General features: G+C 41.2%; 1 protein-coding gene across 6 annotated transcripts in view; it reads left to right on the forward strand.

Annotated features, from left to right (window-relative positions):
- Positions 1-242: 242 nt before the first annotated feature.
- The window catches only part of SLC10A7 (solute carrier family 10 member 7), a 143,644-nt gene continuing 128,002 nt past the window's right edge, over positions 243-15,884 (forward strand). For 2 of the 6 annotated variants that reach the window (XM_039550516.1, XM_039550517.1), the window contains exons 1-4: positions 387-628; positions 3,995-4,077; positions 8,074-8,210; positions 12,381-12,456. In XM_039550516.1, the coding sequence (XP_039406450.1) occupies positions 529-628; positions 3,995-4,077; positions 8,074-8,210; positions 12,381-12,456 (396 nt within the window). In that variant the 5' untranslated portion in view covers positions 387-528. Of the gene's footprint in view, positions 629-3,994; positions 4,078-8,073; positions 8,211-12,380; positions 12,457-15,884 lie in introns of those variants that run through there. The other 4 variants (XM_010412155.4, XM_039550515.1, XM_039550514.1 and 1 more) reach the window with 3 other exon arrangements.

Below are 15,884 nucleotides of genomic sequence, written 5' to 3' on the forward strand. Positions count from 1 at the left end.
CGCGCCCGCCCTCCCGCGCGTCAAACGCCGGCCGTCACGCGGGCGTTGTAATGTACCAAAACAGCGCGCACCACGCGCCCGCCCTGCTGCGCCGCACCCGTCCAGCCCCGCGCCCGCCCGCCGGCACCGGCTCCGTGCCCGCGCCCTCCCCGACCCGGCCGGTGACGGCAGCCACGGCGCCGTCCCGTTCCCGCCACCGCCACCCGCGGTGTCCGCCTCGGCGCAGGGATACGGGGCGGGGGCGGCCGGAGCCAGCGGGGGGCCGGAGTTACGCGTAGCCGTGCGGGCGGGCGGGCGGCAGCGCGGAGCTGCGCGCCTATTAGGAGATGCGTGGTAGCGATGGCGGCGGTGGGTGAGACTTTTCCTGTCAGCGGATCCGGCTGGCCCTGCCGGCGGGCGGTGGGGCCGCGCCCCGCCCCGCGCCCACAGCAGCCCGGAGCAGCCGAGCGGCGCCGGACCAGCCGGCCGAACCGGAGCGAGTGGCGCTGGCGGAGCCGATCCGGGCAGCGGGGAGCGGCGGGCAGCGCCATGGGGCTGCTGGAGCGGCTGCGGAAGGAGTGGTTCATCCTCGGCATCGTGCTGGTCATCGCCGTGGCGCGGCTGGAGCCCGGCGTCGGCGTCAAAGGCGGTGAGTGCGGGCGCTGTGCCCCGGTGGGGGCAGCGGGAGCCCCCGGCACTTTGCCAGCTCCCGTCCCCCCCCGTGCCGGGTCCCTGCCCTCCTTCTCCGCCTGCTTCCAGTCGCTCCTCCTCAGGCACCCGGGAATTGCTCCCGGGTGTGTTCCTGTGCGTCTTTGCTCGGCACTGTACCAGTGGCTGGAAGAGCGTTCTGCTCTTTTGGGATTAGGAGTGATGGAAGCCGAGTGGTGACTGGCTCTGAATGTGCTCCTGTTCAACTAAGTCATAACTTCCAGAGCTCTGGGCATGAAGTCCTGGCAGAGCAGGGTATGGATTTCTGCCATCTGGGAGCTTCCCCGGAGGTGTATTGTGGTAAACTCTCAGGTGCTGTGTTTCGGCCAGACCTTTTCTTTCACTTTATAGTAGAACACTTGTATTTTAAAGTTTTGGGGTTTTTTTTTGGTCTTGTCGTTGTTCCCACTTACTTCCTCATAAAGGTGGGGGAAGACAGGGAAACTGATCCTGTGCAAAGTGGTATCAAATGCTTAGGGGGCAAAGCAGATCTGCCCTTGCTAAGCAGGGAGGGCTTGTATGTTTCCCGGAACAAGGGCTGATGAAATATCCACTGTTATTTAAACATAAACAATGTATCTTTAAGTATAAACGCTGGAAGTGTCTTCTGGTTAGTTTCCATTGGAACTTCAGCTCCAGATGTTCACAGTTTTGAAGAACAAATTAAATTTTGTATTTTTTCTTCCTAATTGTTCCTTTCCTATGGCTTAAGGAAAGGAATGTAGAACACTTCAATAGAATTACTATAGCAGTTCCACATTATGTGAGAGGAAGAAGAATCTATCTATGCTTTTATAGGCACAGTTGTTTTTTTCTTTTAATTCCTTTTTTTTTTCTTCTTAACAGAGTTGGAGTTTGAGAATAGACAGCTTCTCACTGAGGAGCCAAGCTTTTCCCACCTCTTAGGTTCTGGGAAAAAAAGAAAGTGATTAAAAAAAAATATGGCTCTGAACACTTGCTGTGGCAACTAAGGCTCTGGTACTTCATGGAGTTCAGGGTAGGCAAATTCCTGCTGTGCAAGGATCCCTTCTAACATCTGTGTGCTGTTCTGCATAGGTGAATAGGACCCACACGGAGCTTCTTGCAGGATCCGTGCTGTGTTTTTGGCAGACCTTAGAGACGACTTGAAATTGATAGTATCAGGTGTTTTGTCCCTTTCTGCTTTGACTGCCGTGCTAATTGTTGGCAGCCGTGTGGGAGATCCTTTTAACTAGAATAGGAGATGATTTTTCCTCGGCTCGCTTCCTGCATGGAAGCACTGTGATGGAGCATTTCATTTAATTCTGCTGCAAAGAGATGTCAGGCTTCGACACAGTATTGTTCCTGGGACAACTTGCTTGAAAAATCTTGGAAGCATTGATTGAAACTAGTGAGCACGTGTTCTCCATAGTGGTATCCCCTCCTCTGAAACTGTGTGATCTCAGTGCTCTGAGGAAGAAAAACATTTCTTCTTAAAAGCATGAAGAGGTGAGAGGTGGGAAGTGTCAACATGAAAAAACCTTAGTTTGTCATCTTCCAGCTGATAAAGCTGTGCACGGCAATTTGCAGGGCCTTAGCGAATGGTATGGATGGTCCAGCATCCATACCCGTGGAACATTGTGCCATAAATAACAAAGATTTGTGGTGTTGTCACCTTCACGACATAAGCCAAGCCCTTTTTGTGTGTTTTCCTATTTGATAAATGAGCCCATTTAGTTCCTTTGTAAAAAGAATTTCTCTGACCAGGAAATAACCAGAGATGAAGGGGATCTGTTGTGACCAGAGTTCCCTGTGCTCCACGAGTGTGTGGTTGCTCTGGTGGTAGAGGTTTCTCCTGTGAGAAGGAGTTCAGGTAGCCCAGCGAAAAACCCTAAACCGGAAAAAACTGTGTCCTGGAAGAACCCATATTTTAGCCAGACTAACCCACTGCGTGTCTGCTTAGTGTGTATGTGCATGCACATAGATACTCTAATCTTCTAAATGATTACAAAAAATAGGTAATTGTGTCTATAAAATACAGTTTTCTGTATAGCTGTATGTATTTATATAATCTTTCTGGGTTTTTTTCTCCCATCTATTCAGTTAACATGCCATAATTTTGCAACTAGTCATGTGCTTTGTTGCAACTGTAACTCTTGCATTTCCTGTCTTATTTTTACCTTACACTTCATGTATGTAGTTTGGTTTGTTTTTGGTTTTTTTTTGTATTTGGCACACACAGTTTTAGTGTCTCATCAACAGAGTTCTCTCTGAGAGTAGGATTTGGATTGAAATGACTTGAGCTGCAAATTTGACTTGTACAATCAAATCCCTCTGATTTAAGGATCATTGACCTTACTCCAGTGTGACCATCAATGTATCATTCATCCGAGGGAGCAGAAAGGTTCCTCTCTTCTGGAGTGTCGAGGCAAGGCCGGCTTGTTTGCTGTTGCAGTTTTGCTCATGACAACTTAGGGTCACTTGGAGAGTGAGGATATTACTTTGGTCTTAAGTAGCCTGCTAATATTTTCTTTCTAACATAATATCTGGTTGCACGCTCATGAAAAAATGAGCACATACATTTTATGCCTGGTGGCCTCCGAAGGCAAAGTGTATTAAGAGAATTCATCATTTTTATAGGAGCATAAAAAATACTGTATTTTAATCTCCCTGAAAAAAAAATATAAATATATACAAATGTAAGCCTTTAATAGAGAGGAACCCTTGGAGGTGTAGGCATCTGCCCTTGCCGATCTCAATTCAGCAGTGTCTGAAATGTGTTATAGTAGGGCTGGAATGAACCATTTTGAACCGGTTTCTGTTGTGAGGGGAATAACACAGAATTGTATTGCCCTGAAGAAATCATTGCAAGGTATGATTTGGGTTCCTCTGTGCAGGCAGACAGGTGTGTGTGTTGTAGAGCAAGAACTGAGAGGTAGCTGTGTGAGTGATATCAATGGCCCTGTGAAGCTACCAGCTAATATTTTTATTTGATTGTATGGTTTGAGTTTGCTGATGCTGTAGTGATATTTTGATGGCAGAACTGTGAAAAACTCCCCATTTTCAAATTTTCAGAATTTACCTGTGAGTTCCCAGTGGCTTCTAATCATGGAAATCAAATTTATATGATGACATAACTCCCTCTGCACTCACTGGTTTACTTTTATTTAAAAATGGATAGCATGCTTTCTTAATTTAATAGAAACACCATTCTTTTTTTGAGAGACATTACTGCTTAGACTTTTTCCAGGTATTTTTTTAAGTATTCTCATTTACTCTGATATATTATATGTGTATCATTATCTCTTTGACTGTAGTTCACTTTGTTCTCTATGTCTGTATTTTTTAGGACCCTTGAAACCAGAAATTACCATAACTTACATTGCCGTTTCAGCTATATTCTTTAACAGTGGACTCTCCTTAAAAACCGAGGTACTGTAATTTCTCATTGCTTCATTCCTGTTGTGCTTTAAAAAGTTTTGTGTTCCTTTTGATCAGATTTGAATGTAATTGGAATGGGGGTGGTGGTGGTGCTGGGAGGATGGCTAACAAGAGAAGATAAATGTTAGACATTCATGGAATAACCCTCCTTGATTTCAGAAGGTGCTTCACAAAGTAATGAAGATGGTGAGAAGGAGAGTGTGAATAAATGTCACCCATCCACAGAGGGTGGGTTGTTTGTCTCTGCACAGCTTTAACTAAATTTGAGTGATGAGCACAATTTGGAGACTGGATCTACACTGTGATTGTGTCCCAAACCCAAATCAGGGTGAGATGCAGCTGTTCACTGCTGGATTGATGGAAACAAAGACCTGGTGGCTTTAACTTACCTTGTTGGGTAGGGCCAGGACAGCAGCTAGGATCAGCACAAAAGGGTTCATATGCAGATAAAATGCCAATATACAGGTGCAAAGTCTTGGCAATCTTTTCCCATAGGATTTCATTGTGGACAGCTGGATTTGAGGTGCTTGCTCTCTAGTGCATATCCCAGGCACTGAGATTTGTTTAAAATTTTGTGTCACACATTATTCAAAGAGGAACAGTCTGGGATTCAGAAGAGATGAAGGGGTATGTAAAGGAGTCTTGGAGAAAGGAAATGATGGCTGTGTGCCAAGAAGAGAAGGAGCAGCCGGAGCTGAAATGAAACACTGCATGTCTCTGCTAGTCTAGTTTTCTGATTCCTTTGTGCTGTTGGCTAACGGGGCATGCTATTCGTAACTTGCACGATACTAAATGCCTGAAAGAATCATCACAATTTTGTCCAGTTATCTCCTGGTGAACTGGGATTTGAGTGAGCAGTGTGCATTCTACAAAAAAAGAAGTTTCTACACCTGTGTCCTGGTTATAGCGGTAAAGTTTCCAGTGGAGGTGGTGTTTGAGTTGATGGCTGCCCTCTCCTTTGCTGTGTCCTGGCACTAGGACCTCTAGTTCTGCCAGGACACTGTGTAAATGAACTGGGTAACTTTAGTCAGTTCTGTAGCAGCCTTATGGTCTTATGGGGATGCAGGAAGAATCCTTTGTTTGCCTGGGATGGTAATTAATCCTAGTGGAAATAGGCTGTGGAGAGGCACTCTCTTCCACAGAGAAGAGAACCCAAAACACAGCCCTGAGTAGTATTAATAGAATGGGATTTTCTTCTTTCAGGCTTAGCAATCTTTGCATGCAGAGAAAAAAAAGTAGAATTTCTTTCCCTGTCACTAGTTTGTATCCTTGAAACCTGGGATTTGTAAAGCAGCTGTGAGAGAAATCAGTAGCGTTATCAAAGTCTTGATTAGATTCTCAGTGCTAGTGTACATCTAACTCCTTCCAGTTCAGGTGATGCGACTGACAGTTTTCTGGGCAATGTGTCATGTCTCACTTAGAACTTGCATAACTTATTTTCATCTGTGGTACTAAAAGCAATATATTGATGTAAATGAAGCTTTTACAGGAGCTGAAGTTTATATCCAGGTAGCTGATCTCAGGTTGTTTTGGGAGCAGCAGTTAGGGCTGGTGCTGTTATCCAGCTTTATGTTTCATGAAGAAGCTAGGCTTTTCCTGAATTTCTGCCATGGGGGTAGAAGATAAAGGAAGAAAATAAATTCTCACTCTGTACTTTGTGATATTACTTTCTGAAGTGTATATTAAAAACAATCCTTATATGTGTTAGGTGGCCGGGTCATGTTTTTATTAAAATACTTTGAGGCATGTTTTAGTTGTTTAAGGCATAACCTGAAGTTGGTATTATTACTCAATATGCCTTTTTATTGGGTTGCAAAGTAAAGGGTTTCTGCTTTTGGCTTTATTTGTTCTTGACCTGTGTATCAGCTGTTCTACCTTAGATAATTTATTACTTAGATGGAAAGTAGTGTTTGGTATACTGTATGACAGGATGAAAAGTTGTGTAAGTGTTAACAGAGGTCTTCTGATAAATCTGACAAAATTCGAAATAACTGATGTTCTTTTAAGGCTACACTTGTGGTTTAATCTGCTGTGAAAGTGCATGCTCAAAAAATTTTGCTGATGTTTTCAGAAAGTAATTTACAAAATAATTGGCAACATTCAAGGAGAGCCTGTCTGGGCATGGCCTTGTTACACTTTCAGAACCAGAGGTGACCAGGGTCCTCTTACATTTGTAGAAATACTCTGTGTTCTCTGACAAGAACATTTGATTCCACCTTAATGTAATACTATTTCAGTTTTCAGTGACTGGATACCTTGCTCTTTTAAAGCAAATACCTCCCGAAGGGCCCCAGAAATTAAATCACATACTTGTGTTATCCATTTCTACGAGGAATTTGGCAAGCCACTGAAAACACTGTTGGCTCTGTGTGGGTATTTGCTCAGAGGGGTCCAGCTATGACTATTGGAAGCGTGGCTGGATGGCAACAGGTACCCACATTGATCAGGGAGAGGCTGGGATAAGCTCCCTAAAGGCTCTGAAATACTGGGAAAGACAAGGTTCTGTCTGGTGTGCAGAAAGAGTTGTACCAAGCAGCTTCCAGCAACTTTTTTGAGGTGGCAGATGTATTTTGGGACAAGCCCCTGTAGACTGTTTAAGAGGGTGAAAGCTGTTTGCCTCAGCATTTGTTCTGTGATCATACAGTCTAAGGCATACTATTATAATAATGACTATTCTAAATAAGTCTAACTATTCTCAAAGACAATCACTAGAGGCATTTTCAAAACTGATAGATTAGGTCTGCAAAGACTTGTTCCAGTAATACATCATTCCTCCATGCAGTAGGTTGGCTGTGTTGTATCACCTTCCTTGCCCCCTGGAAGTTACAATGAGGCTTTCTTTTTGTCTTGGGTTTTACTTTTGGAAGTATCACAGAGTCCTCTAAAAACCGTCTGGTTTTGAGGCATTTTCCAATTGTAAAAATATGAAATTAAAAGGGCACTTCTGTATGTGTGATACAGTGATATATATATATGTTTAATGCATCTGGAGTGTCAGCTGGAGAATCCTAGCAAATTAGGTTTTAAATGAGAGTGTCATCAGTTCTTTTGCATTGTTTACTTGAAAAGAGTGTGAGTTACTGTGAGAAAAAGGAAGAGGAATTTTTATTCTCAGTCTGTGAGATTTGAAATGAGCTGAAGTGTATAAGGCTCTTTCCTTGTACTCAAAAACCTCTGTAAAAGGTCCTTGAAATGCCTGAAAAGGCAAAAACAGAGATACAGAGCTAGCTGAAGAGGTTTTTTTCTGTAAGGATACTTGATCACCTCTCTGGAGTTCTCTTACAGTATTTAAAATTAAATGTTTTCTGAGTCTCCAGTGGTGTTTTACACTTCATTTCTCTGAAATTTATGGCTTAACTGTTTTCAGCTAGCTATGGTCTTGGTATTCTTTCTTTGCTATTCTTAATCAGCCTAACTTTTTTTTTCCTATAAATTTCCTATCTGTCTGCTACAGATTACTTTGCTTTTTATGTTTGTTTTTTTTTCCTTAAAAGAAAAACCAACACCACAAATGAATGCTTGGTAATATAAACATCCATAAATTCCTTTTTTTTTTTTTTAACCGTATACATGAGAATCACAGTTTGTGGATCTCTTTAGACAGAGAAACTTGAAATCGTGTGCTCACTACAGGTTTTCATGCCTTTTGATATCAAGGGTCAGTAAAGTAAACAGCTGTCAGTGCAGTTAACACAGGTTTTGAAGCAGTGGCAAAGTGCTAAGGCTGCCTGCTGAAAAGCTGCTGTTCTGAGAGCTATACTATTATTGAAGTGGTGGACACTTCTTTTGGAACAATGCCCAGGAGCAGACAGCTTTTATGTTGTCTGGATGTACTTCATTATTAAAGAGGAGATCAGATGATCCCTAAAGGTGCCTTTTTGACATGCACTTTTTGTATTATAACGGTGGTCCTAGTTTTAAAAGCACAAATGTGATCTTATTTCAGCTGTTATGACTGCAACTTCCTCTCTTCTTTTTCTTTTGCAGGAGCTGACAAGTGCTTTGATGCATGTGAAACTACACCTTTTTGTCCAGATTTTTACACTTGTGTTCTTCCCAACAGCAATATGGGTCTTTCTTCAGCTATTATCAATCACACCTATAAATGAATGGCTTTTAAAAGGGTATGTTTAAGCATAATGGAGCGGAATATATTTGTAGCTGTCATCTTAAAGGGCTGCTTATCCTGCAACTGGTGTTTTGTTGTATTTGCAGATTTTGCTGGTTGTTTTTTGTGCTTCAGCGCTTTGCTGTTGAAAACAAAGTACATGCACAGGATTATCCCTTCAGGAAGCTGGTCTCATTTTTAGAAAGTCTGGACAGTCTCACGTTTAGGGAGGTTGCAACAGGTTAGCTTTCTCTTTCACAACACGCAGCTGAAGTGATGTGTTGGGTCTCAGGGAAGGTGGGGAGGAAAGAAAAGGAGTGCTGAAGAAAAAGCATAAATCAGTGAATAAATATTGTGTATGCCACACATGTTTTCTGGTTCTAAATAGTCTGTATCGAGAATTTCTTGCATGGGTTCAGTATCTGCTTCCTCCTAAATTATGGGGGAAAAAAAGAGTAAAGTTTTTGTAGAACAAGAACCGTGTGATGAGCAGAAACTAAGTTACCATGAAAACAGCATCTTTTAAATCTTGGGTGTACACTGCCAATGTGCAAAGCTTCATTGGTGGTGTACCAGTGATAGATGTAAAATAAAAAATTAAAAGGTTTTTTTAGGAATGGGAGGTCAATACTTAGTGCCATGCAGGTATACTGGAATGTTTGAATGCAAAAATCAATTATTTCAGAAAACTACCAAAAGAATCCCCATTTTTTCTTACTGCTTGGTGAAACATTGCTTGGGGAGTTCCTTGTCTTAAAAGTTTAATGAAAAAGCTGCTCATGTTTATGTTTTTACAAGGCCTAAATCTAAAGGAGCATTTCATTTTGTTTGTAAGAGGCTTCTCCTGGTGTTCCATCAAGTGTGAAGTGGTCCAAATGATAGTGAAAAGGTGAAATTGAGACAACATGAATTAAAAGTTAACATTCTTTTGCTTAACAGTGTCAGTAAGGCAGGGAAATAACAAGATTGCCATATGATGGTCCTTTGCATTTAGCTATTTCTATTAAAGGGTATTCTTTAAAGTAAAATAATTGTGAAGTTTTTTCTCAGCTAGAACAGATGTGCGATTTTCCACAATAGCCAAAATTCCTTCCTAATCCATGGATTTTCAGTTTCTGAAGTGCAAGGTGAAAGAGACTTTCGTGGGGTTTTTGGTTCCATGAAGCACTTCTCATTCCTTTTTTCCCATGAGTCTTATGCCACTTTGGTTCTTAGTATTTAAGGGACATGATCTGTTGCATGCACAAATGTAATTGTATGTATATGCATGCACACGTGTAAAACTGTGTGTAAAACTAGAGATGTGTGTATTTTTGCAAAGAAAAGAAACACTTGGGCATTTATCTCTCTAAATGTGGAGCCTAAACCAGGCTCATTTGTCATGGAAGTGTGTCTGTGTCTTACTAGTGAGCTGCTATACTTCTGTTTGCTTCAAGCTGCCTTTCAAGCACTTGTTCCTTGAGTACTGCTTCTGATTTGGCTGTTTTATCTTTTAGTGCAGTAACTCTGTTGTAGTGAGGTCTCATTGGAAGAATGATCAGATTGAGGAGTTTAATTAAGGTAGCTTGGTTGGGGTTTTTTTAAGAGTGCTTTCTTGATAAATAGTGCTGTTCAGGACATGCTCAGAGCAGCAGGCACTGCACTGGGAGCTGTACCTTCAGTGTGAAGCAGGTGCAGAAGATACTGAGCTCTGTCCTAATTCTATGATAACACATTTCAAAGCAGGTCCCTGTGTGTGTGTGAGGAGCTGATGTGAGGGACTGTGCTGTGGCAGCTCTCTGTAACCAAAAGTTCATCCTAATGCCCTGCAGTTGTAGCTTTTATTCCCTTAGAAACACTAAAGTCTATAAGGAAAACAGGGAGGGAGCAAGACAGGTTTTGGCAACGTTACTTCCTTATCACACATTTAGCACAGTTTGTAGTGGTGGCTGGATAACAGCCCTCGAAAAGGCCTGGAAAAACAGGCATATGCTCTCAAGGGCATGCAGCACCCTTTGGCAGCGTGGCTCCCCTGGGCACTGCAGCTCTCCACTGCTCCCTGCACAAGGTTATTCCTGAAGGGCACAGCCCACAGTGCCTTTTACATCTTGCATCAGAATGCATGGTAGATTCTCCTGTCCTCTCTAATGGTGTTTTGCTGTAAGTGTTACTTGAGAGGCAGATTCAGATGGTACCAGCTTTTCACCTGTATTTCTACAGCTAAGTGGGTTTTTTTTTCTTTCCCTCCTCTCTGTCTGGGATGATATTAGGAGGTTTCTTGCTTTGCAATTATTTTGAAATCTTTAAAATAGAGGAGAAACTGACATCCTCCCAAGAATCTTATGAGTTACTTTTTTTGTTAGCTGACTGGGTTTTGCATTGCCAACATCTGTTTGAAAAGGAGCGTGAAGCAGGTTATTAATGTATGCACAGATTCACCTCTTCTCCACTTTTAGCATATAGCATTTACAGCACAGGTGGTAAAGCATGAGATGCAAAGATTGGGTGTAAGATACGGCTTTGGAGATTTCACATCTAAAACATGTGACTCCAGACTCCACTACTCAGTTGTCTGTAGTGTTATCAGCAGAACAGCAAGAGTTTGGACCCCTGATGTTAGCACTCATAGCATGGCCTGATACAGTGGAATATTTCAGTTGTTGGTTGTTATCTGTAGTAGTCTGTTGGCCTTGAGAGCCAACAGAATCTGTTTGTATATCGGTAGAATTGTGTACTTGACGCAAAACAAAAAAAATAAACTTTACAGGTGCATGTTCAATACACTCAAAAGTATTTCCATTTAGTGTGTACTAGGTTTTTTTAGATTAATATTGCTTGATAGGGATTTTTATTTTTAATTCCAAGTGTGTTATTTTCAGTTTGAGAGGGTTAATGGAGATTGTATGATTAAATCTTTCCCTTATAGTATGGAAAACCCTGCCAGCTGAGATGAATGCCCTTGCACACATTTTGTACCTCTCTGGATAACTTTGAACTTAATCCACCCCTTATTAGAGCAGGTGAGAAGTTCAAGGAGCTGGCTGCCACATAGAAGAGAGATAACTGTGTCACAGTGTAGGGGATGGACATCAGAATTGCCATGTGTTTGTTTGTCTGCTGTATATTTTCATATATGTTTCCAAACTTTCCTGCACCGTTTTTTTTTCCTGTATTTGTTTTCTTTTCAATATGAGCTTATTCTGCTGTGTGCTGACAACTCTCTGCTGCCTCTCTCATAGCTTATTTCCCTGTAAGCTGAAGGTACTGTGTGCTTCCAAGGTAGTGCTTGGCACCTTGTGGTTGGATTTATATAATGCTTACATTGGTTGCCTCTTTCCTCTCCCACAGTGTCTGTAGCTGATAAAGTGAATACTGTCATTGTCACTTACCTGTTTCTTCTCTTTAGCTTCTTTTATATTTGCAGAATATCAATTGCACTGTAATACTCCCTGTTGCCTGGATTTAATACTTTTGTTTGCTACAGCTTTTTGACACTGCCTTTCTCGGGGGTTCGACTGACGTGGTTGCAAATGCAAAGTAGTTCACCACTAGTAATTGATTATTTTGAGCTAGAATCTCAAGCTCCAATACTTGAAATCATATGTAGATTCCACACTTTTGGGGATTTTGCAAACTATTCTATTCCAAGCATTACTGTTCCTTCCAAGTTAACACAGTTTTTCTTCAGAAGCCCTATTTTACTTAGCCCCAAATTTAATTGTATTCTATTGTTGTGTGGTTTTGTGGACTACTTTGCAACAGCATTTGTGTACACATCAATAACTTTGCTGCACAAACAATGCCAAAAAATGACAATAATAGGGTATGTTGAATTTCTAAAGTGTAAGAGAAAGCTGTTGATGATTTAATGGCAGTCAGGTGATTTTATCAGGAAATCTGTGGTAGATGTATGGAGACCTTTGTGAATGAGAGCAACAGTACTACAGATGGGGAAGTGGAGTGACAGAGAGGTTAATTTGTACTTCTTAAATGGTGACATGACTCTTCACTGTGGTGATTGGTGAGAGATGGCACAGAAATGCTGCCAGCAGGAGTGCCCATCCTAGTGCAGGGCTGTAACTGGTTGCAAACTGATTGCTTTGCACAGTGATATGACTTTCTACTCAGCTATTTGGTATTTTAAGGTTGTAGGTTGCTTAGTGTTTGTCTCTTCTAAGGAATGTAACATTCTTTTTGTTGCTTTCAGCTTGCAGACAGTGGGCTGCATGCCACCTCCTGTGTCTTCTGCTGTAATTTTAACCAAAGCTGTTGGTGGAAATGAGGTGAGTTTTCATTTTGTCTTTTTTAAACAGGCATTCAAACAAATATTTATTTGTGATGCACCCAAGTGGCAAAGCACGCACAGAAATGTGATGCTATTGTGGTTTGTAAAAAATTCTGGAATTAAAGCTTGGGTGTTGTGTTGGTGTCAAACAAGGAAGATAGTGATATGTTATCTGCTGGCATTGCTGAAACTGAAAGAAACTCACTTTTCTGAGGTGATAGAAAGGTTTCTGATAGAAATTAGTGTTGGGAGATTTCTGCTGGTTGCTGTACTGTAATTCCTAACCCTGTAATGTTCCTATTGCATAGGATGCTCTATTGCATAGACCAACAGATTTGCAGTGAAGCTCTTGCAGAGATTGTTTGGATGTGTTCAGTATGAAGAGGTCCTGTAGTGGGAATTTCTCAGGTTTCAAGCTGCAAATCTAGCAAGGGAGATGGTGATAGAAACATGGATTGAAATCTTATATTGTTATTTGAGACTGCATGTAACAAAAATTCAGGGAATGTGGAGTTCTCTGACGGTGATGCCGTGCAAAATTCTCAACAGATGGGAAATGCTGGAATAGAAGTTGTTGGTATAAACTCAGTTTGGTCATGATAAATTTTTGCCTTAAGATGGCACATGCTGATGTGATTTCAGACTCTTCATCCACAAAGCACTTCTGTTTTCAAGGTGAATGGCATTTAGGAGATTAATCCAGCTGTGCTAATTAATGAGCTTGTTTCCTTTAGATTTGCTTCCTCATAACTGCTGAAGGTGGAGGAGACCTGGTAGGTGTGGAAGGGAGGGAATTAACATTGACAGGTGGAATTTACACCCGAGGCTGTTGGGATGCTATTCTGAAGGGTTAAAGGCAAATCTTAATTCAGCCATAGAACTCCTGTGTGAGGTTGGGTGGTTCACTTCAACCACGTGTTTTAAATATGGCCATTAGTTGTGAACTTCTCATTTTCTGAGTTCAGGCTCTTGGGACCGATTAATGTCAGCTTTGAAAACACATGATAGCACTGAAATAGATTGAAGTTGTACTTTGTACTGACAAAGTGCTGTTTAATTGCTCTATCCTCTGAAGAGAGACCCAAAGTATTTCAAGTCAACCATCTCTAAGTATGGGCAATCTTGATGCACATCACTGTCTGCCAGTTTGCTACCTTGAAAAAAGAACCATAAAATTGTCTGATGGAGGTGCTGGGGAGTAGTTTCTTAAGGAAATAATTCAAGTACCTAATAGTGATCAACAAAGAAATGAGAGGTTTTTCCAGTTATGGTTGTACATGTAGATGCAGTAAATTACACAAAGATGTCACGTAGCAAACAGGATTAAATGAGGTATTGAGTGAATGCTCATTCAGTGTTAGCACTGTCTGTACTATCCTTAGACCTCTAGAATAAACTACAGTAAGATTGGTTAGTTGAAAGCAGTATAATACAGTGTGCAGGAGGGAGAGAGGTGCTTCAGTTTCTTGACCAGTAGAATGCACTTTTTTATGGGAGTGTCCTTCTGGGGTGATGAGGGTGTGTGCATTTTATACCAGCTGAAAAATGGTTGCTTTCTATGACATGATTGAATAAATCACTTACAGGATAAGCTTGAAACTCTGATTCTTCTGTGCCAAAATGGTGTTGGAAGAATGTAAAAATGCATACCTTGTAGTGAGTTTTACAGATAGTTGCTGACAGCAGAGAGGGTGAATCAAGAGTTGGGTCTTGGGAATTGAGAGTTCTCAGTCATGCTCTAAGAGAGCATGTAGAGGAGAAACTCTCTTTAAACATGCTCAGTGTAGACAAAGCCTGTGGCAAAGTTGTTGCCAAACTTGAGCATGTTTCCAATGCAAGCATATTTTTGGAATTTGATGTTTCTTTGTAATTCAGACTAATTTTTCTTCTGAAGATCAGAAAATCACATCCCTTATGCTAGGATGAGGGATGAAAACAGTCTTGCATCTCTCCTTGCCAAACTTCACCTAAGCTGTTATTGATTTATTTCTTTTTCTGATATAAGCAGAACACCGCATTTTTTCCTGTTTCAGTTTGAATCCACTCTGATATACGAAGAATTTAAACCTGGGAGTCAACTGGAAATACAAGTGGTTATACTGTGAGAGCATTTGTTCATAATAATGCTTCTTAAACTGCTTTTGCCTTGACAAGTGTGTATCCCTTACTTAGAGAAATTGATTTGTCTGAGGATGTATCTACACTGCATAATGTAATATGAAGATAAATTAGCTTGCTCAGAAGGAATATAGCAAGGAAGCGCTACATGAACTAATTAGTCTGAGAAGTGTCCTGCTGCTGCAGAGTACAGGCACACCCTCAATAAGTGCTCTGAAGACCTTTTTGGACGTCTCGAAACACAGCACTTAAGAACTGTGGTGGTTGCCTGTGTTCTTACAGTATAGAGGGGTTTAGGTTTCTTTGTCTAAGTAGAAATGGCTGTTGAATGTCAGTTTGGACTTGGGTTATTCTCAAAGAAAATCAGGCACTATGTCATGGTAGAAGTAGTACATTTGGAGCTGGGGAAACGTGGTCTCTATTTTTAGCTCTGTCATTAACCTTTTGGGTAAAACAGAGTGAGTTACTGCATCTCAGGGGTTAGCTGTGATGCATAATAGCACCTTTGTGAAGTGTTTGAAGAACAGTGCTGTAAAAACCTGATGTAAGATTTATATTTTATTGGTCTGGGACAGGGTAATTAAGTATTTGGTCAAGTGCTTAGAAGGTGATCTGCATCATTATAGGCTACTTGGGTGGTGGGTTTTGCTGCATATTAATTGGAAAATTCGGTTGTGAGATAATAAAAGGGAGACTTTCTTTCTTCTCTCTGTTTTTCCTTTATCCTGATTTTCCTTCATTCCTCTTGTGATCTTTTCCTATGTTATTTTCATTAACCCTGCAAGCAACTTTCTAAACCAGCCTATTCCTAGCTTTTGTCACAAATACACTTAGTTCATTAGCAAAGCCAGTTTCAAGTACTGAATTCAGTTTGATGCATATGAAGCCATATGAACAATAAAAAGGTTCATATGTTGACTGGTGAAAATGATGAGGGGTCACCATAAGAATCAAAATCTAATTTTTACTTTGTTGATATTTTCTCAATTACTTAGTTGTTTCTGTCAATCAGTCTCATGATTTGTGTAGAGGACAGTCCATGAAGTTAAAAAAATTGGAATGAAAACCAGAAGGCCTCACATTTGTTCTTTGCTCTTGTACTGTGAAGGGTCAGGATTTTAATGGCATAGCTTGACAGCACAGAAGGCTTTGTTGTGTCATTTTTTTTTCCAACAAGTCTTGTAGTTTTCCAGTGAAATTATAAAAACAATTTCTTTAAAAGTCGGCAATAGAGACAAATAAATATGTCATCATTTCAAGGCACTGTGAAGACAAACCTATTAAAAGCTCAGAGATACTCAGACAGAA

Source organism: Corvus cornix, chromosome 4, assembly GCF_000738735.6.
Source record: "Corvus cornix cornix isolate S_Up_H32 chromosome 4, ASM73873v5, whole genome shotgun sequence".
Lineage (NCBI taxonomy): Eukaryota > Metazoa > Chordata > Aves > Passeriformes > Corvidae > Corvus > Corvus cornix.